Genomic DNA, 27,077 nt, shown 5'->3' with positions numbered 1-27,077 from the left:
GGAGTGGGACTTTTGGGTGACTTGTCGTGAATGTGGACGCATCAACGACTCTTTGCAACAGAATGAGGGGTTGTATGTTCATCTTGTTGGTGGAGTTAGTATATCTTAGAGTCGTGGTGCTTTGAATTCTCAGTTCTTATGACTGTGGGCGGATCCCTTCCAATATCCATTGCTTAGTGAAATTTAATTAGTCAATTTAAAGACTTTGATTGGTCTTTGTGTTGCTCTTTGAGCAGATGCCTATCTCCAATCTACAATGCCCATATGCACAGATCGGTTTAAAGCTCATTTAACCTGAATCGTCTTATAACGGAGTTTATGGAATCTAAACCGGAATGAGAGAATTTTGCATAAGAACCCTCTGATGGACTTACATTGGTAAATAATTTGTTGTATGCAAATCATTATTTTCAATCACTCCTCATATGTCCTTTCTTTCTGGCGCTTCCCGGGTCTATTGGCTGCAGAATCTGCTTTTCTCTTCCCCGTATGAACATCATAGTTCAAAACGTAATCTCGAAGTTTATCCAACGAGATCGTCCCTTCCAGCCCTTTTTCGTGACTTGGATTGTCTGTTTTAGCAACCAATATCAATCGCTCTTCCAAAGCTGTTTCATACACCCTGTTCACATCTGGAGTTCCAAGCCCATACTGATTGGCCACCAGAAAGATATGATCCCTTGCAAGATCTTGCAGAATTGCTCGCATATTGAATCCGCCATCCAAGGAGAATTTCTAGTAAATGCGTGATTCAAATAGGTAGACAACAATCACTTCTTGACGTGATTCATACCACATCGCAAGGATCTCAGGAACCTTCCGATGAACGGTTATGTAGCTTTTTGTTTCCATTGGCTGGGATGTTTCCTCAAAGCCGGCTGCCAATGGTGGAACATCACGATCAGGAGTTCCACTTGGGTGATGATCCATTTCTACTGGCTCGCTGATGATATCTTCTTCCGTCGCATCTGGTTCGGGGTTTGTAGACGGCTGAGGGACTTCTGCCGAAAGCGCTGAATTCTCAGATTGAACTGTTGGATGCTCCTCTTCAAAATTCATATCTGTTGGATGCCTCAGGCATCACATGTAGGATAGACCAACTAGATAGTCTTCCTTCCACTCTCACCTTCTCTCTCTCCCCGTCCATCCAATTGAATACTGTTTTACCTGCATACATACTATCATTGTATTTGCATCAGGTTATGAGCCTCTTCTGCTAGCTGGACCACTAGCAACTCTTTTCTCTGAAGCCATTTTCAACTGGAGACTTTTGACGATCTGACCCCACTGTGGACCCACCTCTGTGTGTGACACAACATTCAGATCCAGCCAATAACATCTAGGAAATCCTTCGAGCCCCGCCGGCAAAAGCTCCGTTTAGCTTTAACATCCAATCATGGCCGACACCGAGACGGACAACGAGGGGGACACCAACCCTCACCCGCTTGATGCATCGACCAACCCATTGGAACCCCAGATCCCGTCCTTTACCAATCCGATCCAATTCACACAGGATGACAGTGATAGTGAAGATGAGGACAACACACCGCCCCATCAGGGACATGGTCTTCCAGCGATTGCAATGACCAAAATCCAGAAAGTTCGGACACTGGAACACAATGACACTGATCCAAGTGGTTGGAAACAGGCACTGGCTTACCAGCTGATCCCATATGCATTGGAATGGTTGCTAGACAGCAACATTCCCAGACCTCACAAGTCGCATACTTCATTCGGAAGATGGAAGTACTGGTCTCGCTTGGTTGCTAGCTGGATGTACAACCAGATCGACGTCACCCTACAGAACAAACTACGCAACCTGTCCAAGATGCCTAAATACGCCGATCAACTGTATGACGAACTCATGTCAATGACACAAGGAAGTGATCGGATGCAGACAGCGTTTATCGAGATGCGGAAGTTCGACAAGATGAAACGATCGGACTACAACTCGGCAAGCGAGTACATTGAGGAATACCAGCGACAGTACCACGTGCTAGCTAGATTCAAAGCAGCACCACACCCATCACACGGCTTATCACAAGTTCTTCAAAACATTGAACTGGAAGTCATGAAAGTACAGTTCATTAGGGAGGAAGTTGCAAGTCTGGAGCCTAAGAAACTCACCCTCGACAAGGTGGAGGAGTACTGGAGAGCACTTCAAGCAGCAGCTGACATGGAAGGTGTCGCTAATGCTACTTACAACAACAATGCCGGCCGAGGCCGAGGCAATGGAAGAGGTGGTCGTGGAGGAAACCGAGGTGGCCGAGGTGGTCACAACAACAACGGTCACAATGACGACAACACCCAATCCAACAAAGATACCAATGCCGTCGAGGATGATACAGCTACTGCTAAAAAGAAGAAGAAGAAGGGTCTTCGCAAGCAGCCTGCCGATGGCAAAGACATTCATGAATACGCAAATGAGATGCGTAATGGCACACAAAAGGATGACAACAACATGTGCTCATTCTGTGGCTTTGGACCACACACTGCGAAGAGATGTGCCTATCTCAGTGAGAACCCTCCAGTTTCGTGGGAACCGTCCGGCAACCTCTGGGCCTATTCAAAGGCAATCCAGAGAGCTCAACGTCAAGATGGACAAAACAATATGGTTGTTGCAGCTGCCAATTCTGTTGATAGGAGGAACGATTGGTTGCTTGACACTGGATCTGACAAGACATTGACGCATGACATCGAAGACTTTCACACATACCAACTGGATCATCCTGACACTGCCTATGCGTACAAAGACTACTCTGGCAATAGAGTTGTCACGCTAGGTCATGGTCAAATCATTGTGAGAACTGCTCTGCCAGGGAGAAATGGTAAGACGCACTCGTTTATGACAACTGGTTACTATACTCAAGGAGGACACGGCAAGCTATTAGGCATGCAAAAGCTTCTTGAAGAGCAAGACATCTCTTATGACACACGTACTAAGTATCTCACAAATGGTGAGGGTGACATTGTGGGGTATGGAGATACATCAACTGGTGTCCCGTACCTTGTCAGTCCAAAAGACGACGATGACCCCAATGAGGTCAAATCTGACATAGATTCCGATTCTGATGATGAAGAAATTGGATTCGTGAACAAAGTGACTGCGTACGAGATCCACCGACGTCTCGGACATGCTGGAAAAGCACGAATTGCCTCCACATTACAACATGCTGAACAGCTAGGTGATGATGAACAATACGGCACGGAGCATTTCGACTGTGATGCCTGTTTCCAAGGTAAATCAAAGCTCAAAATTTCTCGTCAACCACAGGCAAGGGTGCAGGATGTGGCATGGAAATTCCACGTAGATACACAACCAATGAAGCCTACCGGACCAAATGGAGAGAACTACTGGTTGCCAGTCGTCGACGATGCATCTCGACTGATCGAGGGAATCATGTTGAAGAACAAAAGTGATGCCTACTATAAGCTTACTGCGTTCTGTGAAAAGATCAAATTGCTCACTGGCAGATACCCAGGCATCTGGCGAATGGATGATGGCACAGAGTTCAAAGAGTTCATCAAATGGGGTGAGAAGCATGGTATGACTTTCGAGATCACACCACCATACACTGCTGAACCAAATGGCACTGTGGAGCGCTTCGGTGGACATATCAACGACATCCAGAGAACGATGATTATTGATGCAAAGATGACGGAAGAGATGTGGCCATATGCGACAGACACAGCCATCTACATCTACAACAGACTGATCAATCCGAAAACCAAGATCTCGCCGCTAACACATTGGCGTCAAGAGCTCGAGATTCCAAACGCAGAGCCTTCTTTGAAGCACCTTAAACCATGGGGAACAACTGCATACGTTCATATTCCGAAGCCTAAGAGGATTCAGGCTAGGAAAGCAGCACCCAGAGCATGGAAAGGAAAGCTCGTTGGTTATGAGGGGGACGGTGGTCATGTTTACAAAGTATGGGATCCAGCTACTAGGAAACTAGTGGTATCTCGTGATGTTGGCTTTCCACAACCCGGAGATGACGATAACGATGATACGGGATCAATGCTAGTCAACGGAGTACCTACTGATTTGAAGGACCTCGGAGAACCAAAGCAGTATCTGAACTGTGCACTACACAGAGACTATGACAATTGCACGATCATTATGTCTCAGGAAGCCTATATTCAGAAGGTTCTACGTACTGCAAATGCAGGTTCTGGATGGAAGGATACACCATTGCCAGCCGCATGGAGAGAGTCACCTGTCAATGCATCCAATGTGCTAGATGACGATTCATTTGATCAATATCAATCAGTTGTCGGCATGTTAAACTGGCTAGCAGTCAAGACTAGGCCAGACATTCGCTTCGCAGTTACTCGCTTGCAACATCGTTTGGCGAACCCTACATTTGAAGACCTTCACGCCATGCAACACGTCGTCAAGTACCTGAGACATATGCCTGACGTTGGCATTACACTTGGTCGTACGCAAGAACTTCGATTCTATGCGCATGTGGACGCATCTCATGCGGACTGGGAGGATAGCAAGTCAACCGAAGGAAGTATATGGTACTTCGCCGGCTCTCCAGTCATATGGACTACAAAGAAGCAAACCATCACTGCCAATTCGACCACTGTCGCAGAATGGTGTGCACTAGATCAACCTACTCGGGATGCAATGTGGCTAGGCAAGATTGCTCGCTCGTTTATGCTGCCAGAGCAGCGTCCCATTGAGATTCATACAGACAATATCAATTCGCAATTGCTGCTCACTAAGAAAGGTGGCAAATCCGCGAATAGATGGCTCGATCTACGATGGTTCTTTGTTAAGGATGCTGTCGCACAGGGACATGTGGACATTAGACGAGTGGACACGAAGAAGAACGCAGCTGACGGTTTTACAAAAGCATTGGCAAAGGAGCAATTTGAGACTTTTGTTGGTTTGATCGGCATGATTTAAATGCATATTTGAAATGCATGATTTGCAGGATTTTACTATGAAAACCAGAATTCGGGGAGTTTGATGGAACATGGTCTATGAGGGGGATGTTGGATGCCTCAGGCATCACATGTAGGATAGACCAACTAGATAGTCTTCCTTCCACTCTCACCTTCTCTCTCTCCCCGTCCATCCAATTGAATACTGTTTTACCTGCATACATACTATCATTGTATTTGCATCAGTTATCAAACAATTTGTGCTGGAGCCTGACACCTCACCCACAGAGCAAAACGCTCGTAGGTTGATTGATTCATCCTGTCACATCCTGTTTGATTTTTTTTTGGTATGATACGGTATGCCAGTGAAGATGAAGTGTCTTGTTGATGAGTCACACCGCTAATTCCCTCTGACCTTTTCGTTCTTCTTGTAATTCCACCTACAAAAGTCTATAAAGAAACGATATCCTGCTCTTATTACTCCTGTATCCCAGCAGGACTATCAGCTCTACTAGGTCAAGTGTTTTTATCTAGACGACCATGTCTATCGAATCAACCTCTTGGGCTACGGTTCAAGATTTCCTGCAAAAGAGTGACAGTCAAACTACCGAGTGTTTCAATCGAACTCAATGGAGTGAGCTCTGTCGAATTGCTTCGGGTCTCAATGGTCATTTTGAATGTATCGCTTTAGACCAGGTTGCTAGCGGGCTTAACAACATTGTTCGTCTACTGGAATTCTCTGATGGGACTCGTTGGGCGGCCCGGGTTCATATTCAAAGCAACAGCTCCATTTCCATGAGCACTAAACTCGAAAATGAAGTTGCAACAATGAAATTCATCAAGGAGCATTCCAGCTTACCAGTGCCACGAGTTTTTGCGCATGAGTTTGACGAGAAGAATTCGGTGGGCGCCGCTTTCATTCTAATGGAAGTTCTCCCTGGTAGTGTCGCTATGGATGCCCTTGGCGGCTACGAAGCACATCGTGGTGTGATACCTAAACAACACCGACAAAACTTTTACCGCTCCGTCGCAAGATGTCATGTTCGTTCCCTCAGCCCGCCTGATAGGCTTTCTCCTTACTTTGCCGCTTACTTATAAACTATAGGTCCAGTTAACTTCCTTAAGACTCCCAAAGATTGGGGCGATTATCCGTACCCAGGAGGGAGAATACGAGTGTGGTCCTTTACCAGGACTCGGTGGTCCATTTAACACAGCAACTGCATTTTTCGAGGCGTGGGCCGACAGCGTCAAGTTTAAGTGGGATAAAGAGACAATCACACGAATGATGCAGAGGGGACCTATCCCAGCGGAACGAATGCTGGCGATTATCGAGAATTTCCCATCACAGATCAAATCGATAGCTAGCCAGCTGTCCTTGTGTGACGAAGGACCTTTTCCTCTAGCCCATGATGACTTTCTTCATAGTAACATCATGGTGGATGAGAATAACTTCGACGTAACGGGAATCATCGATTGGGAAGGAGCTTGTACGGTTCCTATCGAGCTTCTTGCTTTCCCGGAATTTCTTACGGCCATGCCCATCTCCTTTGATCTGCCTCAAAAATACGACCAGGATGGGCAGCCCCTTGATGGGGAACTACGAGAATTATGGCGTGAGCGAGGAGAATACATCGAAATGGTAAAATCAGCCGAGCTCAGCGATAGCCTTCTCTCAAACTGCCTCGGCAGCAAGAGGACCCAGGCCATAGCTTATTCGTATGGTGCGTACACTTGTGTTGGAAAGCTAGGCTTCTATGATCGGGTCATGAAGGTTTTGGAGAGTGAGGAAGAGACCTCGGATAATTAGATTAACACTTTGAAGCTTGATTGAATAGTATAGCTGACGCTTATTTATTTTTTGCTTTCGGTCTCACGTGTAGATGACAATCGGGAACATTCCGAAAAAGCAAGTGAGGAAACATCTGCAGAAACAGCGGTTCATGAATAGCAAATAACGAGACCGCACAAGACATATCAGGACTGAATACTCAGTGGATTGTAGTACCGAGAAATCGGGGTATAGTCATTCAACAGTGGTAGGGGCTTGTAGCCAAGGCCATTGTGCATCGTTGTAATTGTTAAAAACCCTGTTCTTGAAATCATTGTCCGGATTACTCCTCGAAATCTACCAGGCATAAGCTGTAGGCAATCAAGCTTGTTCGAAATTTTCCGTTTCTGGATTTGTTGTCTCTCTGAATGTTCCGCTGTTGCTGCGATCGATGTTGGTATCTGCGAACGCTCTGAGCAACATTTTTGCGCCGTTCATGCCATTTCCCAATTCATTGCTGCAAGGTACGCTAAGCCTTGTTAATGGCAGAAACGCCTCTGAGTCATGAAGTATGCAGCCCCTAATAGTGATATTAATCTTTACATTTGGCTATTTCCGACATTGTTTTGTATTTGTTTTGAAGCTGGCCGATATGCCTATTCCATCCTTATACATGCCTCCAGATGCAGCTTAGATTTCGGGTCCCCGGATTCTGTTCCCGAACGAATCTCGCGCAAGACGCCCACGTTTGATTGCTTTCATCGTTTCGGTCAATTCTTCTTCCGAACTTATGTTTTCAGGGGGAGTTTGAGGCCGACGGCGTTTTCTCTTGCCCGGGGGGAATGGATCAACGATGCCTTCGTCGAGTACTTCTTGTTGGTATTCTGCTTCGGCGTACGAAAGAAAGTCACAAAGCTGCCTCGATGAAATCATAATAATCTGATCGAGGTCGGCGTATTCCTGTGAAATGCTCGTGGGACCAAAGTCCCGAAGCGCCAGCTGCAGCGCAGGTTCTTCGGCTGATTCATCAGCTGGGTGTCCAGATGCTGTTCGAAAAGGCTGCAACTGTCAGTATCTAATTCTTCTAACTTTGCAATTGCAAGGGAATGTACCAGCTCTTCAACCTTAGCGATAGCGCGAAGTTCCTCCACGCCATCCACAATTATATCTTCTGGTCGCCAAATTGATAGAGTGGCTTTTTTAGAACCTCTATACTCGATGTTGAGAGCAATCACCAATTTCACATTTCCATTAGTGTCCAGGATGTAATCATCCGCCAAGTCCGCAGCAGCGCGAAATTTTTGCGAATAGCACACTTCTATGATGACACCCGGGTATTTTGCCTTCTCGTGCTTGAATGATGCATCTGGGTTCCGTTCGGAACGAGTCTGCTCTCCACTTTTTGTATCGTTCGGTAACCAAATTCGGGTGGTAGATCTATGATCTATCTTCCTCGCAAAATCAGCGAAGGGTTTATCACTCTTTTGAAATCTCCCCAATTGGGTCGAAATTTCAGACACTACCCTGGCACAAAAAATGTCATGGAGAGGAGTTGGCATTCGGATAGTCACACAGGACCGGAAAGGGTCGTAGTCGAGCCTAGAATACAACTGAACAAGATGCTTTGAATAGACCTAAAGATTGACGTACTCACCTTACTTTGTCTTCCACGTAACCTCGAAGAATTTCGTCACCATCTAGCACACGCAACACTTCTGTATAATCGTCCTGAACGAGCCGGTGCCGCCACCAAGGCTGTGCTGGCCTTTGACCTGCACGATGAAGTTCTAAACAGTCTAATACTGCTTGAGCACTTCTCGACAATTTTTTCTTTTCGGTCGGAGGTGGCGTGAGGGGAGGGTTAAGGAAGCTCCCAGGTGGAGTGATATCATCCATATGGTGTAAACCAGACGGCATACTTGGAATATCGGTCGTTGAAGGGAAGGGGCTGAGATCTGAATGAGCTCGGGTGTCACGTGATGATAAGCTGATTGACCGTGGGATAATCTTATCCAATGGTAACCCGAACGTTCAGCCATAGAGAGGTAGGAATCAGCGAACTTCTTTGCGCTTCCAGTTCAAGTAACGTGCAGATGCCAAGGCACCGAGAGTTTCAAGAGGAACTAGACAGTCCAATGATTTACTTTACTAGCTCAGCCAAGAAGAGGGTCAGTGCGGCGGTCGCGCGACTCGGATGATTCTCACCCCGATTCTCACCCTGTCTATAGCGCACTCACCCTATGTCACTCTGGTCGCGCGATTCTCACCCTAAACTCACCCGGGCGACACCCACCGGACTACTGACTGCACATAAGCCACACGCCGGTGAGTTAGTAGTTGGGTGGGTGACCACCAGCGAATCCTCACTGTTGTATGTTTTTTTCCTTTCTTTTTTGTTCTTCGTTTATCTAGCTCACAACTGCTGCTGTGGATGAGTAATGTCGTCGAAGAAACAAAGAGAAGTCCGCCAACCTAAATCTGACTGGATGGAATTTATAGAAAGTGGATTCTGTTGAGTTTACAGAATTTCCTTTTGAAGTTTAACGTGTTGTTAAATTTAGATCTGTCTTGAGCTTGTGTAAGTGTTTATAATCCTTTTGTGATTAATATAAGAGAGAAAGCAGAGTAGTAATAGATGATTGCAGGTACTCTTATTATAGTAAGACTTCTAGACCAGCAAAGTAACTGCGGATGATAGGAAAGGTAATATAAAGCACTGTTATATAAAAAATAGCAATCTTTGACTTGAGGACTACGTTGAGGATTTAGAAAGAAATAGGGTCCTCACCGAGGGATGGCTAGCAACCTAAATTGCCACATAGATTGGGCGAGCTGGTCAGTTTTTGGCGCTCGGCAGAGAGGAAAATCAATCGCCTTAGAAGCGATTAAGTTGGAATAAAAGAAATAATACAACTATATAAAGCTAGGCTCTCTGGGTCTTCGCTTTATTCCCTTTTTTCCCCATTGAAAATCCCCCCTAGTGGTTAGGGATAATCAAAATAAAGTGACCTTAACTAATCAGTAGACATAGCCCGAGTGCAAAATCAGATCTCTGCAACTATCGTGAAAGCCTATTGATACGCGTTTGAAGTGTTGACCGTTCATTCCAAACCACGTTATTGTGTCTAACTTTCAGATTTTCACAAGGCGTTCTACCCTTACAACGGCAATCTGGGATAGGATAACTAAAATACAGCGAATATCAAAAAGAAAGGGAAAAATCTTCACTCGTATGATAGGTTTAGAAATAATCCAAGTTGGGAAGCCAGCGTCATCCTCCTTCCTAACCAGTAGTTCAGTTAGGTTAGAGAGGTAGATAACTTCGACCTGATGTCTTCATCATAAACTAGCTTCACGAAATAGATGGGATAGCAAAGCCCACAGATCGGAAGATATACTTCAATGAAATTTACGCTATGATGTTCCCTATGCTTCTATCATCCCCGATAACTCTGGTAATAGATCAAATTTATTATGGCGGAACTTCGTGTCTTACACATTCAACCTTCCCTCTGGGAAGCTTGCTTATCCCTTGCAGTAGCTTTAGTATACTAAGCATCGGATTTCAAAATTCAAACCCCCGAAAAAATCCATACTCTTCTAGGTGATAATTCAGTATCTACATCACGTGTTATACATTTATCCTCTGCATAAACAAGGAGGCTGTTATACCGCGGAGAACCTTAGCACAAGGCGATCGATGCCTAAGAGGCTCGGAGTCGAGTCAAGAGAAAGGCGTGGAGGTCTATCGGCAACAAGTACTGTCTAGAGGGCGCAAGTTATTTCGATCAACCAGATTACTTCTTCATTGAAGTGTGACTCCTATGGTAGAATAAGTGTTAGCATGATAGATCAAGACACGCCAATTAGAATGCCATAGCGGCATTGTGAGCTAGATAAACGAAGAACAAAAAAGAGAGAATAACATACAACAGTGAGGATTCGCTGGTGGTCACCCACCCAACTACTAACTCACCGGCGTGTGGCTTAAGTACGGCTGAGCGGACGGGAAGCCCTGTTTTCCACACCCTATGGTCGTATGTGTCAGGTTCCGTGTGGAAGAGGACTATATGGGACAAAAAGATGGGTGTAGGTAGTGTGTGATAATATGGAAAGTGCACTTTAAACAGGGTGACCCAAGTCGTGTGACAACTTACACTGACCCTCTCACCTGAACTATAAGATCGTACGCACATATGGTAATCATCTCGATGGTATTGGGACAAAAAGGTGGATACTAGGAACATGTCAGTCTAATCAGTATGGCTTCTAGGTAGTTGCATAGGAGCATCGCAATGTTTGCGTTTGACGACATCGAAAGGCAGATAGATATATGATACGCTCAAAGTAGTACACATAATACTGCTTACTCAGCTCCAGATGTATTCGGCTTTAACTATTCAAAGCAGGTACTATAAATAGTTCTTGCATCAAGCTATCTCAACTAAATACAGGATTTATTATATTGTGATTGATTATTTATTTAACTGAACTACAATCTAATATAACTAATTGATTCTTTATTTAACGATAAAGATACAAATTAGTTAATTAGTGTAGATTATTTAGCAAAACAAAAAAAGTTAATTCAATTCGACCTGAAAACATCCCCAAAATTATGCGGCAAACTCCATCACGATGGCTATACTATGTGACTTGATTCTGAGATAGAATCTGCTATATTTGCGATACCTAAAGTACTTCTTGTCGCATCTGCATTGTTAGCAACTGCTTTACTACTTCGGTGGGGGCGTCCAGAGTAACGTGAGCTTCCACTGCAAAAAGAATGATGGAGGCAAGCCTGCTTTGCTGAAAGCATCTTCACAGGAATGTATTGAAGAAGAGTCTCTAGTTGCTCGCAGCGAGCACTCTCAAGTTCGGCAGATAGAGGGGTGCCGGGCCGCTTCCACCGGGGGAAGCTGCCTTTGTAGTCGGGGAGCGCAGTGACACCGGGCCAGCTCTCTTTATCGGGAGTACCAAGATGACTAATTGAATGAGCAAATCTCATTGTTTTAACTAGTAAAAATTCCTCAATCTCCGAGCTGGCAGGGAGGAGAGCCTTGCAAGTGCATATATAAGAGAGATGGTAGGCTGTCTACAAATGAGGTTGTAGATAAAACTGGGAAACCTCTGTATACGTGAAGAAGAGAGAAAAAGATCTACAGGATGGAGGACTAAATGCTAAGAGCTTAAGCATGTGACTGTCTTCAAACAATGAGTTAGCAAAAAAAGCCCTTTATAAAACACATATCGACGCTGGTGGAAAAAGTAGAATTTCCGGGGAAGGATACCATAAATTTGCCCTTCGCTAACTTTATGTTTTTCTTATAATTTCCGTGGTGAAAGTGACACTTGGGACTCCCAATCTCAATCGGCAGAATATTGGAAAGATCCGAGGTAACGGAAGAGATTCAGGAAGAAGTGGGTTAGTTTAGAAAAGCTGGAAAAGGCGGCTGGGTTTATAAACCTACATACCCGTAGTAACACTCGGCATGTTGCTATGGCGAATGCGCTGCAATATCAACAGCACACATTTTTGGTAAGATTACCTGCTTGTGAACTGCACACTGATTGGGCTTACGTGGAAATTTGTCGCTCTAATGGCCACTGTTTCCACCTGCCCCGCCACTGACAGTTCTCTTTTTTTGCGCTGCTATAACTGGGGGTTGCCACTGTTTCGATTGCTTCCTCGCTGTATGGCATGACTATCTCAAATGGGTCTGTAGTTATAGGGGAAAATTGATAGAATAGTACTTGGTGGATAGAAAGTCTAGTGGCTCTCTTTTTCATCAAGCATGGTAATCTTTAAAAACAAGTTTTGGACTAGAATCTGAAGAAACACTACAACTAGGTATCACCAGCGACAAGGAAATTTACCAAGGTGCTTAACGAAAGATTGCCTTATTGTTCGCGTCCTTTTCGTATTCACTGGAGGAAGACTCTGACGGTGAGTGTAAAATTCCTCTAATTATCTTTTTTTTTCACACTCGCGCAAGTATGATATAGAGAAAGCTGTTCCAATGTCACAATAAATATGCATAAAGAATATCTGATGGTTGGAATGTTAGCTTTAATAGCTGCTTTTGAAATCGAGTGGCTACTCACTCAAAGTTCTACAGCCAATTTAGCGAATGCAAACAATACTCTTTCCGCCATCCCATGTAACCCTGTTCCTAATCTTCATCTTGAAGGTGTGGAGTATCGATGACTGTGTTATCCTCTCCTACAACAAAAGCAGAAGAAGCAAACACATTCGCTTCGCCAGTCCGAAGACTAGCAATCCGGTGAAAGTTATCTGAGATACGCTTACCCCCCTGCCTAGTGTCTTCATTCTCCATTGGAACATGCTTTTCAATGGTCTTGTACCAGTCGGGGCTAGTAAATCGGTGAATAACAGTCAAGGAGCAGAGGTCGATCAAGCGAGGTGAAATTGTCGGTTCTTGGGTGGAGATGATGATCCGGACTCCGAGATGTCGTTGCTGTCGGATTATAGTAAGGAAGGTCTCGGTAAGTGCCTTCGCAGCGGAGCCATCGGCCATGTACTATTGCTCAACGTTAAACTGTAATCTTCACGGTGAAGTGATGAAATCGAATCACCTTGTGTGCCTCGTCGGCGACGATCATCTTCCCCCGGGAAGGATGAGCGTGTAGGAACAGGTCAATAGCGATACGGAAGAGAATGCACGCAGTACTTTGGTCAACAAAAGGGCACGATAGGTCTAGAATGGTGACGCCACCGTCAATAAAATAGTCATCAGTACCTTTCCCGGTAAAGTCAAGGTATGAGTCCAATAGATCCAGTCTTTGGTATAAGAAAGGTGTTTGAGAACGGTCCAGATTGAGAGCGTTCAGACGGGCCCGAAACTCGGAATAATCAAAATGGCCGCCGCTCTTCATCGCCATTTCCCGAAGCACTCGAGTCACTTGTGCCATGTACAGAGGCATCCCGCCGCTTTGAGAGACCGACATAAGTGAAAGCATCATGCTGATATTGAGGTGTTCAGGTTGAAGCTTGAATGGGCGAACCTCGATATTAGGAATTTGCGAGTACATCTTCTTGAGGTTGTGAAGGTTTGTTGGAGAAACTAGAACCCGTATTGGGACTGGCTTTGTGTGGGCATATTGAGGCAAAATCCTGGCTAAGAAGGCTGCTTCACTGGGCTGCGAGCTCACTGTTGAAGTATACTCATCATATTGTAGCACAAGAGTTGAGATAGGACTTTGGAGGATCCCCAATGCTGGTGTTTCCATTAAGCAGTTCTCTGAAGTGATATTAGAGACCGCGACTCATAGGTCGGGATAGGAGACATACCGATCATGCAAGCGGTGGTGTGCGACTTGCCACTTCCCTGCACGCCACAGACAAAAGCGGAGAACGGAACGTTTGTATTTAACATGATTCTGGGATCTGGAATCTCATTCCCTACTGTGAGGATTCTTCCCAGTAGCGCATACTGAGACGGTAGGCTGTGACCGCGCTTCTCAAGCAGGGGAGAAGCTAAAACAGCATTTGCATTGAGCGAAGTATTGCTTGTTCCTTCCAGTTGATCATCACAAGAGGCCATAAATTGCAACTGTGACTCTAGAGAGGGCAGGGAGGGTATGACGCCAGAAGTTCTCGTCTCAAGTTTTCCGTTGAGGTGTTCCTTGAAATCTAGGCCCATTAGTGAAAAGTTCTCAAGACACACAAAATGGAACTCTACCTTGTAAACGGACATTCACCAAGTGGTTCGTGTCGCTTTCTGTGGCCATCCCTGCTCTATCAAAACTGTTTGAATTTTTGCGAGGGATACCTTGAGAGTCATGACATAAGATTGGATTGGCTTCCTCCTGGACCTTTTTAGCAGAGGTTGATGCTTCCGTTACGGATGGCCTTGTCTGAGAGACGGTAGATGATGGGGGGCATTTGACAGAACCCTGGGAACTGGACTGGTGCGAGGCAGTTAAACCCGACGATGAGACGTTTGAGCCTTTGGCTATGGTTGAGGGTTTGATTTTCCTTTCGTCCCTTGGCTGTGATTCAAGTTGGCCCGCGTAGCTTCAACCCTCTTTAGCAGTCGGACAAATCATCACAGCGATGTACTTACCTGTCTACAAACCCTTTTATCAGGTCTGCGTTTTTGGGGCTTTTTGCTAAGTATCTTCTCTAAATTGCCTCCCGATCGATTGGCTTTTTTTGTAGATGGCGACTGTAGATTGCATCGCCGATCGCCGTCCGGAGAACGACCTCGGTCCAGTTCTTTTGAGCCATGTTCAAGTAATCAGCCTAAACACGAGGAAAAATTCAAACGAACATCAGTTTGGAGGGAGAACTCTGAAATAGAGGATAGATACTAGGGAACTCGATAGGCATAGAGGGGCAGAAAGGTCATGGAGCAGGGTGTAGTGGTGCTTTTAATAGTACCACCATCGTCATGTTTGATTTATTTCGAAATGAAGAAAATACGTCAGAAATGAGGGGATGGGGCTGCATATTTCGAGGGATTTGCCCCAAATTCTGCATGAATCCTACACGAGAAACCACGTCGAGAGACAAGAGTGCATTTGAAATTAGTTAGCGTGGGCGCCTACGTGGTAAGGAGGATAATCGTTGCTGCCCAGGGGGCGCCTAAATGGATGATATCAAATCGTATTGGATCTATGAAAAGAGAACCCCTCGATGCCCTCCAATGTTCTTCTCAAGCCAGTCAGCCAGTTATGGCTACTAAATATGGGTTGTACGTTCATGATTATCCTGGAGATCCATGTCGAATACATTGAGACAATACATGGTCGAACATGGGGTCTTAAGATTCTGCAAAGATCGCATTATTTCTGTTGGATAGTGTCAGTTAGTAGCTACATGAAGTATTTAATTGATAAGCGCTAAGCCCTGGCTTCCTCCGATACAACCCCTTTTTTCGTGTGTGCTCACTAAACCCCGGTAATAGCGAGCAATAAGAGCCGGTATTAAGTCACGGTCGTATATAGTGTGCCACATGGGAGAATATGTTGAACGAAATACAGCGTACTTTCCACTAGACCATAACAAAAACCAAGGTTCCTGTTTATGGCCTAGGGAGGCCGTATTTGAGGTTTTTGACAGATTAAGTTGAAGGATGCGAATGGCTAAGAATCACGGTAGAAAACTAGCATCGCGTGAGCGGGGTGCTTGCGCGATAATCGACAGGGTGAAAAAGCTACGGATTAGATGAGAATCAATCACCACTGAGATTCACTTAGCTGGAATACAGACATCATTGGATTATCAAATCTCACATGAATTACTAGGTGACTTGGAATCTAGACGCAGCCAACAGCTGACTCATAGGTTTGACCGGCAAGCTGTTCAATTGTATTGTTCCGAAAAGTGTCGTGCGAAAACTTCAAGCACTAAGCGACATGTGCATGGCCAATCACGCAAGTCCACATTTCAACAGGTGAACAACTGAACAGGTGGAACGGAATCACTAGGAGTGGCTGGGTGTTGTTCTTATGAGGGGTTTGCTGGTCCACGCGGAAAGATTTTAAATCATTAATTTTCCATTTGGGTATCTGCTTACTTCGCTTTAGGCATCTGTGCCAGCAACCATCTCTCTGGTGCTTCTTTTCCTCATCGGGAGCCGGCTATACATTTCTAGGGCCGAAATGTGAAGAATTTCGATCTCAATATGGTGGGCAGAAGATGGCCAGCCAGCACGAAGGAGATGAGCCGCACGGGTGTGCTCTTTGCTAGACTGCACAAGTCTCCTCAAAACTTGCTGACTTTGCAGATGTGATGGACAATCTTTGAAACGTATTAGTGAGCTGAGAGGTAGCTTTCGCATGGATAGTTGGATTTCAAAGGTGCTGTGAATATCCAAGGATAAAATGGTTCCTCTCTACAGTACGCCAGGGGTTGATTTGCCTTAGAAAAGTAGGGATGGACATTGAAAGTCAACGGAAAATGTGGAAGGTAAGGTGAAAATGGGGGCATTTGCCCTACCAAGGATTAAGTTACACGGTGATGCACTCCGAGGATTTGAGATTTTCGGCCGTTTTCATCGTCGAAAGGTGTTTTCAGACAGCTAAAGACGAAGCTATGGATAGACTATCGATTTTAGGTGTCTGTCACGACAAACGTGTAGAATGCCTCCAGGGCAGAAATTCAACTGAGAACAAGTATTTAAGCTCTCTGAATCGCCCGTCAACATATATTCCATACCTCGATTAGTGGTGGATACATTGTAAATGGTGACCAGAGTCTGCAAGGGGGCCAGCCCCAAACAATTTACCTGTATTCCCGGGTTGAATTTTCTAAATGCACTAAACGAACTATTTCTATGTTGCTCGACTCCTTCAGGATTGCCCGGGAAATTTCGACCTGACCAGTCGCAGATGTCGAGATATTTCGGAAGATGACAGGAGACACGCAGTCCTTCTTGGATGAAAGTGCCCCGATAAGTCAATATCAGCATTATTGAAAGCATTAGTCATTTCTGGGGGTCGACCCTTGGCTAGCGGTTGTCGACATTCTATAGACACTGGCGAAAGGAAGTCATGAAAACCGGATAAATGTATTCTTCAAAACGTAAATCACTCCACTACGGCTGTCTCTCGCGTAAATCTACTTAAAATCGGACGGCTACGAAGCTAAAAAGAAAGCTGCAGAAAATTCAGTGTAACAAGATGAATTTGAGGGCTGCAAGTCGCAAACTGATACGATAGGATATGCCATTCAGTTTTTCCAATCATTTTTTTTAGTCCTTCTGGAAGAAAGATTTGGTCATAAATTATGACATCGTCGTCCCATTCAAAGGCCAAAGAAATCTTGTTCCATGTGGTTGGCCTGGACACCGTGCCCCGTACGCCCTATACCTAGGAACCGGAGACTCGACAAGTCTGAGTTGTGAGCAAGGCCCGGTTTCTTGTCTTCCTATACCAAGGTATCCACGAAGATAAATAAGTCAGCTTCACTCCTACTTATTCTCATTATGAAGGACGATCTTTAACCATCCATCGGTCTTTTCATCAAGGCAATTTCATTTTAGATTGCTGTACTCGCCTTCAAGCAACTCATCCAAATAAATGTTTCCCTTAATCAACCTTCGGAAAGGGTGCTCTGGGCCAGAGGAAATACCCACTCGTTTAGTCAAGCTGCCACGGAGTGTATTGAGGTTGCTTTGTCAAAACAGATATTACAAGTGTATTCAGATTGGGGCCTGGGCAGTATAGTGGGAAGATGGAGATGCCACGGGCTTATCTCTGAATACAGTTTTTTGGGCATTATGAATTGTGCATGAGAGTGTCATTAAGCCCATTTTGTTCAACAAACACCCTACTTCTTCTCTATGCAATATAGATAAAACTTGACGGAAACCCCAGTCTCCATGGTGAAGTCCGAAAGGCTAGCTGTTTAGAAATTCTGAAATGGGTCTAGATCGTCGAGTAGATATCAGAGCAAGGCTGGTAGCTGTGCAGTGCCAGGTGCGATACTTCGCAAATCCGCCCACCAGTTACTTACTATAAGAAAAAGATCGCCCTAGCCCACAGTGTTATTCAAAATGTAGATTTTAGCGATACTTGGCAGACAATATAAAGAGCTTCCACAAGGTTGTACACAGCTCGTGACCAAGATACTGCTAGCTAAATTTTTTGCGTTCGATCTAGCCTAAAATCTCGCTCAACAATTCACCCAGCTTCCACAAGGTTGTACACAGCTCGTGACCAAGATACTGCTAGCTAAATTTTTTGCGTTCGATCTAGCCTAAAATCTCGCTCAACAATTCACCCATAGTCTCCAATTAGGTTAGCTGCAAAAAGGCAAAAAGACCACGAAAAAACATACAACAGTGAGGATTCGCTGGTGGTCACCCACCCAGCTACTAACTCACCGGCGTGTGGCTTAAGTACGGCTGAGCGGACGGGAAGCCCTGTTTTCCACACCCTGTGGTCGTATGTACTATCTTTTTGCAGACAAAACATTATTCAGCAACAATTATTAAATCCGGAATCACCACTTGTGCACAAGGTGCTCTTTGACCTTTGAATCAGGTTTATATCGTTTCCCAGGGGCCCAGGGGAAACTACGACTGGTGGTACAACGGTTTTGTCCGTAATAAGATACTGATTAAGGATTTGAGAGACTAGAAAATGCAAGTGAAACGAAGATTCCCTGCTAATCCAAGCCATAGTTGAAAGAAAGATCTACACAGACTTACTTGGGACAGTCAGTTTAGGAGCTCCGGATATCGCTGCGAGTTATGTCGGTCTATAAATAGGTACATGTTGGTTGTTGTTAGGATATTGCATTCGACATTTTGGTTGAACTTTCTCGATATGCATAGCAATGATGGTAGTTTAAGATTCATTTATGTATTGATCAACAAATCAGGCGTTGGGAACTGATAGCCAGTTTGTCATCTCATCGTGCTCCTGTAAAGTGACCTGACTTTGTAACGTACTATTTGTCTTAAGTCTTAAGACGCGACAATCGAATAACGCGGTATTCATACAAGTACCGTTTGACGACTTCGGTCATCAGAGGAGTATAACGGTATTAGCATGAATCTTTGCCTAAAGTGATCAAAGGAGTGATAGGCCGAGTAGTACCCGCTATAAATCGTTGTCTGTTTAATGCTTTGGAGAGATTCTTTGCCGGTCGCTACTATCAGCCAGAATTGCAAAGGTACTGTTACAAGTCCTTATTCTATGTAGGAGTTATTTTTGCCTACTCTTCCTTTATAGAGAACTTTCTGTAAGTATCCCGAGTATATTAAAAAGCCGGCCAAGATTTAATAGCGCCATCAAAAGTGCTCATCTCATGGACCTCCGTATGAAACAGCAACGGATTCAACTTACTGTCCACATTAGCGCCAAGATAGTGACAGTTGCAACCTGTTTAAAGATCTCATGGGGGGGGGTTTTTTTCCCAAGCCGTGAAGCTGTTGACCATCCCATGTCTTTCGCTGTGCAACCTTTTTTTGACATATTGTCTTTCCCCTCAACGAACGGTACATACGACCACAGGGTGTGGAAAACAGGGCTTCCCGTCCGCTCAGCCGTACTTAAGCCACACGCCGGTGAGTTAGTAGTTGGGTGGGTGACCACCAGCGAATCCTCACTGTTGTATGTTTTTTCGTGGTCTTTTTTTTGATTCGTTAGGAAATCCCCTCCTGCCGCCCTACTCTTCAGTCCATTCACCCTATTCACCTCAATGCCCTGAACACCACTTTTCTACACCTGAATATCCTGCACGCCCCTGAACCGCTGACGTGTCCTTCCCCTCTCGTACTGAAATTTTCTCACACGCATGTTGTATTGATCATAACAGGCTACTTCTCGAAACGCATACGTCACAAATGTGCAAGCACATGCTCCAAAGAGAACCTCTTCTTTACTAGGTACCATCCTATCATCTGTCTTCCAAGAAACTCAGCAATTTATTTTTAAGACATTTATTACCTGCCAGATCATTTAAGCAAAAGAGCACATTTCATACAACAAACTACAACAGTCTACCCTATAAAGATTCACCACCTCCACAGTGGCGTTACTAGCGTATAAATTAGCATAGTATTTAATAAGTATTTTACAAATTGATACTATGTCAGTCTTTTAAATAGGGTTCTCAACCTTTCAACTCTCCATTTCTCTCACATACAACATACAACAATTTCTCATGTACAATACCACTTGTCAGGGTGCGGGCTGGCAGGACGGTATGATAGGAGATGGCTGGTAAGGACAGGTCATAACAGATCAGATTCCAATTGACAGGTACAGGCAGGAGCAGGCTATTATACAAGACGTAGCTCGAAGAGCTACAACAGGATCTAGAACTGAAGTTCAGATAAACAGGTCGGAGATCACGTGTCGTGATCTTCCTCTTACTAAGCATCACGGTTCGCACCGTGACACCACTACTACATACAACACTTAGTATTTAGTAGCACCCCCCTAAGCATCAATAACCGCCTAGCACCGAGTAGGCATACTCTCAATCAGCCTATTCAAGAAATCCTCCGGTACAGCATCCCAAGCATCACGAACAACCCCTCGGAGTACAGTAGGCGTCATATACTAATCTTGTTAGAGATACTAGAGATCTACGATGAATGTAGATGTAACTGGAAATCTCTTGATGCGTTGAGAGAGAGAGAGAAACCATCTACATGCTAACCGTGCCAAGCGCCCAACCACCCATCCTGGGTAGTTGGTGCGCCCCACCAAACGCAAAATTTCCAATTTACTATCACTTTTGTACCTATTTTACACCACACCACGATGTCAGACCGAACCAAAAAAATGGAAACCCAAATCCAGCTTGCAGTCAAAGCCTTCTCCCAGGCTAACAAGCCTAATATCGCCCAGCTAGCGCGGGAATTTGACGTACCATACCATCGGCTTAGGGCTAGGATTCATGGCCGTCAGTCCTATACCGACCGTGCCACAATAACCAGATCCCTAAATTCAATTCAAGAAAAGGCGCTCACTAGCTGGGTTCAATCCCTAGATAGTGCGTATACATCACCTACCGCAGAGATGGTTGAGGGTGCTGCAAATGCCATTCTAAAGAAGGCTGGTGAAGATCGGGTTGTCGGCCACAATTGGGCCTATCGCTTCATCACAAGACTACCCCCTGGATTCAACTATATCACCCAACATCCAAATGAGAAATCGAGGGTTGATAGTGAGGATTACGGCGCCTTGCTTCTTTGGTTTAATAACCTTACCCAGGTTATGAAGCATCACCAATTTCTTCCACACGAGATCTTCAATTGGGATGAAACCGGCTACCGAATTGGCGAAGGTAAAGCACGTAAGGTTATTACCTCGCGTACAACCAGTTATATTGCTACCGGAGGCCAGTCGGAATCAATTACTGGTATTGAATGTATCTCTGCCGATGGCTGGTTGATGCTACCATGGTTTTTACCTAAGGGTAATACCCACATGGAGGAGTGGTATGAGAATATCACTACTACCGATTTTCGAATTAAGCCTACTACCAATGGCTGGATTGACGATGAAACCGCCCTTCAATGGCTATTCTCCTTTCATGAAGCTACTATTAAGTTAGGAAAGAAGGGTAGTCCAAGGCTTCTTTTAATGGATAACCATGGCTCCCATCTTACATTCGAATTTATCGACTTTTGCACACAAAAAAACATCATCCCACATTTCTTTTTACCCCATACAACACATCTCTGTCAACCGCTCGATAGCCCAGCATTCCAAAGCCTAAAACATCATTTTCGTACGATGAATAATGAGATTGTTATGTGGGGTGGAAGTGCAAGCAAAAAACGGGATTTTTTCCGGATCATTCAATCGGCTAGAGATGAAGCTTTTACCCAAAGAACAATGAGATCATCTTTTAAATCTAGGGGTATCTGGCCCCTAGATCCAGAGGTTATTCTTAAACCTCTACGCCAAAGAGATCTTGAATCTGAAGGGTCCCCCCTTAGGATTCTTACGCCATCCCCCCCCCCCCCCCCCCCCCCCCGATTTTACAAGCTCAGCCACCAATTCACCACCAGATACAATTGAGCGGGTTAAAAAGCTTAATACTAAGCTCCTCAATGATCTAAAGAAGATTGAGCATCTATCTCAAAGCGTTCAGAGGCATATTCGACGGAGTGCAGATGCAAACACGCTTTTGTCCCAAGAGATTGAATTGTTAAAGGCCTCTTTGAAGAAGGCTCAGTTCCACAAATCAACTGCAAATACACCAAAAAATGGGAAATCGCTTCTTAGGACTAAAGGCAGTGTCCTATCACCTATATGTGCAAATAGGATGATGGTAAAAAGACAGGATGCCGATGCTAAGAAGCTAAAGCGGCTACAGGCAAAACAGGCCAAAGAATTGGAAGCCCAACAACGGGCCCAGGAAGCAAGGGATTTATTAGAAGCTGAGCATGAAGCTTCAATGGTGGCAAGAGATAGTCACAGTGGAAATTGGTATATAGATAGTCATGGTGGTTACATGTAAATAGTATTTTTATTGAATGAGAAATTGAAAATTTTGCGTTTGGTGGGGCGCACCAACTACCCAGGATGGGTGGTTGGGCGCTTGGCAAACAGCGCTATTTGGAGAATCCCTTATTACGGCTGCCATAGCCAACACATAATTCGGGCAACCATAGAGTCGTATCTCAGACTCTACTGTTACTCCACAGCTCGCCGGTGCATATGACTGCTCCCATACCTAGGCAAATTTATCAGGTCTCTTAAGCCACAAGTTCGCAACGAGGTGATAAGTGTACACTCAAACATTCTGAAGATAGCCTAGTAAGTTTCACTGGCTTTTGCTACTCTGATATTCATCTTAAACTAGTTTGAAAAGCAGACCAAGCTAAGCAATCAGAAACATGCATCCGATCCCTCGCTCAAGCAAGATGAAGCTTAAGGCTACGACCGAAATACATATTTATTCCAATCTTCGCCTAATAATATCTAATATAGCTTAACCGCTGTTCGAGTTTCCATCTCCGAAAAAAATAGGAAATAGCTTGATGGAAGGCATTCTGACACTCAGATATGCATGTAGCTTCGCCGAGGGCTAAATGGACATGAGATTTAAAGACTTGATACTAAGTGACGCTAGAGAGCCCAACCATGTGTTAAAACCCTTCATCTTGAGATAGGGGTAACCCCTGGGGAGAAAACCGTAGGATAGACCCAGTGGATGCAGCCGAAAGTGGCAGCCGAATGCCGGCGCACCACTACAATGTAAAAACCCAAGATCACTCTCGTCCTAATTTCATTAATATTATGACATTAGCCCAATGTGCCACTAATAGTGAAGCCATAGATCTGTGCAATGGATTTGAGCTAGAGAGACAACTCACTACGTAGCATTAGAATACTTGTTTAGTCAACCATGTGTTGTACTCCGTAGAAAGGACCAAAATAGCTCCTTTTCGGAAAAAGAAGCGGTTACGTAGGCCAGGATCCACTGCTTCCTATATTTAGTTGTGAAATATCGTCTTTAGTCAATTCTTCACACGATTCGGTAATTGGCTCTTTTAGTGTGGTACCCGAGTCGAGAACACCCGATGGAGAGCCGATGGCATTGCCGTTATTTTGATCGTCTAAGATAGCAGAGAGCTACACCGACCATCCTTGATACCGAGCGGAAGTTTGCTAATGTAAGTTACCGTACGTTTTCATTCACACCGACATCAAAAGAAGAATTTAGAGACACCCAATAGTGAATTGGAGCCTTCGTAATATTTTCGCGACGTGGGGCTTGGCGTTTCGTTGGCATCCCACGTGACCATAGGCGGAAATTGAACGTCTGTCTTCGAGCCAAGGGCGGAATTTCCGGCCTTTGAGACGATTAACTTGTGACAATCACTCAATAGATGTTTCTCAGTTGTGCTCACATCTCGATAGATTTACTTCGGACTAAACTGGCATGCGTGGGTTGCCCACGTTCTCTTCATCTGTGTATCAGTTACATAAAGAATGGAATTTGCCGACATAAATTGTGAGATCTGTAATTCCTCCTTTCAGAGGCGAGAACACTATGAACGACATGTACGCACCCATACCAGGGAGAAGCCATTTGCCTGCACCGAGTGCGGTCAGCAATTTGGCAGAGTGTATGTCTCGAGGACTAAATTCACCCGCCGAGCCAAAGCGCTAACTACCCAGCAAGCGACTCACTAGCACGCCATTATACCGCAATCCATCAGCGCAACCTTGACTGTAAAAACTCTACAGCTGATCGACGTCGGATATCCAAAGCGTGCAAGCCATGCAATATTTCGAAAGTGCGGTGTGATGGAGAGCAACCGTGTCAACGGTGCCGCTGCCAAAACAACGGCACCAACTGCCATTATGAACCTTCGAATAAGCGCAAAAGAAGAGAATTCCAGCCTACGACAAATGGTTTGTCAAAAGAGCTTTCGGTGGATTCTCTTTGTCAACAAGTTGAGGACTATGGCCAACCTACCCGGAAGAAAGCAAGCGTTGCTGCAACAGAAGCATCCACCGTTCAAATGCCTATTCAACTTAGCCAGTGCTATGCAGTATCTACAACGCATGAAGGCATGCCTTATAATGGAGAGGGTACGCCATCTACGATATACGAGGGCTTGCAACCCTTCAATGCAGAAGAAACAGAGGTGGAAAATTTCTTGGATTTTGACCTGGATATGAACTTCTTACCAAGCTTGTTTGACCTCAACACCGGGATTGAGCGACCTGATAATCCCCTGCTGGCGCCAAAAGAGCCCGAAGGGCTTGCGGTTAGAACCCCTGGACCTCCTACGCCCTTGACTCCTGCAGCGGTGGCTGAGATGTACAACCGCAGTCTTTCACCATCCCTGGAAGGAGAAGCTATGGAGCCACGTCAATATCAGCCTAGTGCCACTGGTATCGACGCTCTGTTTTCATTCCCCAACATGGAGCACCTCTCTACTGAGGAAGTAGATCAAGAGAATCTGGCGCATGTCCCTGAAGTTTCAAACATTGTCGTCGACCAGATGGCTCAATTGGCACTGACTATTGAGACTACATCGAATTTTCCGCGCTTTGTTGAGTTGAGGATGCCACCTGCTTCTGTTATCAATGCCTGGGTGCAACTCTACTTCGAACATTTTCATCCAGTGTTCCCGTTCCTACATAAGCCGTCCTTTGGAACTTCCGATACACATTGGCTACTTATGTTTGCTGTTAGCGCCATAGGAGCTCAATTTTCTGAGCTGCCCCAATCGCAAGCCTGTTCAAGGGCCATGAATGAAATTGTCCGGCGGTCGGCATCTTATCTGGTAAGACATTTTCAACGTGCTTCCCAGTAGGTAGTGCGAGACTAACGTCCAATCAGTGCGAAAACAATAATCAAAACAGTCGTGAACTCTGGCTGACACAGGCAATCCTGCTCAATCAACTGGCCTTGCGGTATTCCGGGGAACGGAGGGCCCTCGAAATCGCCGAGTCATTGCAAGCTCTTCCGGTGACTTTGGCTCGCCGGAAAAGATTGTTCACCAGCCATTTGCCTCATGAACGACTATATCATCTCGACCTACCCCTGGACCAGAGATGGCAGATCTGGACTCTTGACGAGGAGAGGCGGCGAACTGGCTTTGCCATCTGGGTGAGTGGATGCATGCTCTGAAGGTGAAACAATCTTGTTTTCTTTTTGGCTCTGACATTATACTCAAGTTGGTAGATTCGGCTTTTCAAACCGATTTTGACCTGACTCCCGTGATGAGAGTCCATGAGATGCAGAACTCCTTACCTCAAGGGGAAAAGCCTTGGGCGGCATCCAGCGCACAAGCTTGGGTCGGCTTTCCCACTCGCATGTTGAATGGTAGTTTCACATTCTGTTGATTGCTATCTCTCTTCTAACAAGGCAAACAGCAACACATTTCCCGCACACTTTGTCTCAGCTGGTGTCCGATCCAAACCGGACTGCAGCATGGAACAAGACAGGAGTGCTCGGGAAAAGCGCTATCTTACAGCAACTCCTCGGTGATATTGAAGAAAACCGCCGGCAGTCATTAAACAGTTCCTCCGATTCCTCAGTTGTTGATTGCACGGCGGCTGCAGATGCACTGCGACACATCCTCAAAATGACATATGACCAACGACAAGAGCTTCCCATAAACGAATTGAAGGCTCTTGGCGCTCACCGAATCACGATATTCTCCGCATTGATGATGAACAACTTACCGAAAATGCCATTGTTGTCGACCGTGTTGAAAGTCAAATACAAACGATTCAGCGAGCCCGACTTGGGCCGACTCAAAAAAGAATGGAGCTCCTTCCCAAAAAAGACAAGGCAAGCTGTTGTTTATGCGGCAAACTTGTTTGAAACCATTCGATCCGCCCACTGCACGCATTACTCTGCACCAGTACTTTTATTTCAAGCTTCTTTGGTTCTGTGGCTGTACTCTGTTCTTCTGGGCCAGTCACAGGACTCCCAGTCCGATGTGCCGTCGATCATCATAGGGACGCCAGACATTGATAACTCGAAACAGGCACAGTGGACTGAGACTGGTCGAGGGCGCATCAAGATGTCGGGGGTGGGAAATATATCGTCTCCGTCTGGTCTCGGGAAACTCTTAGACGAGTCGATTTCCACGATGAGGACCATCAAATGGTGGGGAATTAGCCAAATTTATGAACAGCTCTTGGTTCGGCTACGTGCAACCTGACTAGCTTTACAGAGTTAGAAAAGAAATTTCATAAGAGATGAATATACATACCTAACATGCTGCGTAGCTGAGTTGCAAAGTCTGGTGACCGAAACACTCCCGCTTATTCAGCGGAAGCGGGTATCGGCAGCCAACCCCTGGAAAGCTCAATCTACAGTTAGATTGTACGATCCAAGGATGTATACATCTTGTGAGCCGACTCCACCGGCATTTCGCTCAGCACGTTGTACTCCGAGCTTTATGTCCGGCTTAAACCCATCGTTTTCTCCGATAGTCACGACTCACTC

The 27,077-nt window shown here is 45.2% G+C and overlaps 5 protein-coding genes and 3 non-coding genes across 8 annotated transcripts; 4 read left to right on the top strand and 4 right to left on the bottom strand.

Moving 5' to 3' along the window:
* Positions 1-1,396: 1,396 nt before the first annotated feature.
* Pdw03_1440 (uncharacterized protein) lies at positions 1,397-4,918 on the top strand (the record flags this gene model as incomplete). The annotated part of the gene is made up of 1 exon (XM_066099902.1): positions 1,397-4,918. One exon carries the CDS (start codon positions 1,397-1,399, stop codon positions 4,916-4,918), a length of 3,522 nt encoding a protein of 1,173 aa, XP_065957629.1.
* A 518-nt stretch (positions 4,919-5,436) lies between these two features.
* On the top strand, positions 5,437-6,703 carry Pdw03_1439 (Protein kinase-like domain; the record flags this gene model as incomplete). The annotated part of the gene is made up of 2 exons (XM_014679585.2): positions 5,437-5,937; positions 6,002-6,703. 2 exons carry the CDS (start codon positions 5,437-5,439, stop codon positions 6,701-6,703), a joined length of 1,203 nt encoding a protein of 400 aa, XP_014535071.2.
* Positions 6,704-7,354: 651 nt separating this feature from the next.
* Positions 7,355-8,581, bottom strand: Pdw03_1438 (telomere-associated recq-like helicase; the record flags this gene model as incomplete). Its single annotated transcript, XM_066099901.1, has 3 exons — positions 7,355-7,723; positions 7,777-8,263; positions 8,319-8,581. 3 exons carry the CDS (start codon positions 8,579-8,581, stop codon positions 7,355-7,357), a joined length of 1,119 nt encoding a protein of 372 aa, XP_065957628.1.
* Positions 8,582-10,587: 2,006 nt separating this feature from the next.
* On the bottom strand, positions 10,588-10,703 carry Pdw03_rRNA33. The gene has a single exon (XR_010715629.1). It is a non-coding gene; the product is annotated as a 5S ribosomal RNA (ribosomal RNA).
* A 2,134-nt stretch (positions 10,704-12,837) lies between these two features.
* On the bottom strand, positions 12,838-14,328 carry Pdw03_1437 (AAA-like domain protein; the record flags this gene model as incomplete). The annotated part of the gene is made up of 3 exons (XM_066099900.1): positions 12,838-13,206; positions 13,262-13,926; positions 13,977-14,328. 3 exons carry the CDS (start codon positions 14,326-14,328, stop codon positions 12,838-12,840), a joined length of 1,386 nt encoding a protein of 461 aa, XP_065957627.1.
* A 4,135-nt stretch (positions 14,329-18,463) lies between these two features.
* On the bottom strand, positions 18,464-18,579 carry Pdw03_rRNA17. The gene has a single exon (XR_010715613.1). It is a non-coding gene; the product is annotated as a 5S ribosomal RNA (ribosomal RNA).
* Positions 18,580-19,641: 1,062 nt separating this feature from the next.
* On the top strand, positions 19,642-19,757 carry Pdw03_rRNA44. Its single transcript, XR_010715641.1, has one exon. It is a non-coding gene; the product is annotated as a 5S ribosomal RNA (ribosomal RNA).
* A 4,337-nt stretch (positions 19,758-24,094) lies between these two features.
* On the top strand, positions 24,095-26,790 carry Pdw03_1436 (Fungal transcriptional regulatory protein, N-terminal; the record flags this gene model as incomplete). Its single annotated transcript, XM_014679587.2, has 5 exons — positions 24,095-24,231; positions 24,288-25,401; positions 25,458-25,727; positions 25,796-25,943; positions 25,994-26,790. 5 exons carry the CDS (start codon positions 24,095-24,097, stop codon positions 26,788-26,790), a joined length of 2,466 nt encoding a protein of 821 aa, XP_014535073.2.
* Positions 26,791-27,077: the final 287 nt, after the last annotated feature.

Source organism: Penicillium digitatum, chromosome 5 (genome assembly GCF_016767815.1).
Source record: "Penicillium digitatum chromosome 5, complete sequence".
In the NCBI taxonomy this organism is placed as follows: domain Eukaryota; kingdom Fungi; phylum Ascomycota; class Eurotiomycetes; order Eurotiales; family Aspergillaceae; genus Penicillium; species Penicillium digitatum.
This window is presented reverse-complemented; position numbering and strand designations above follow the sequence as displayed.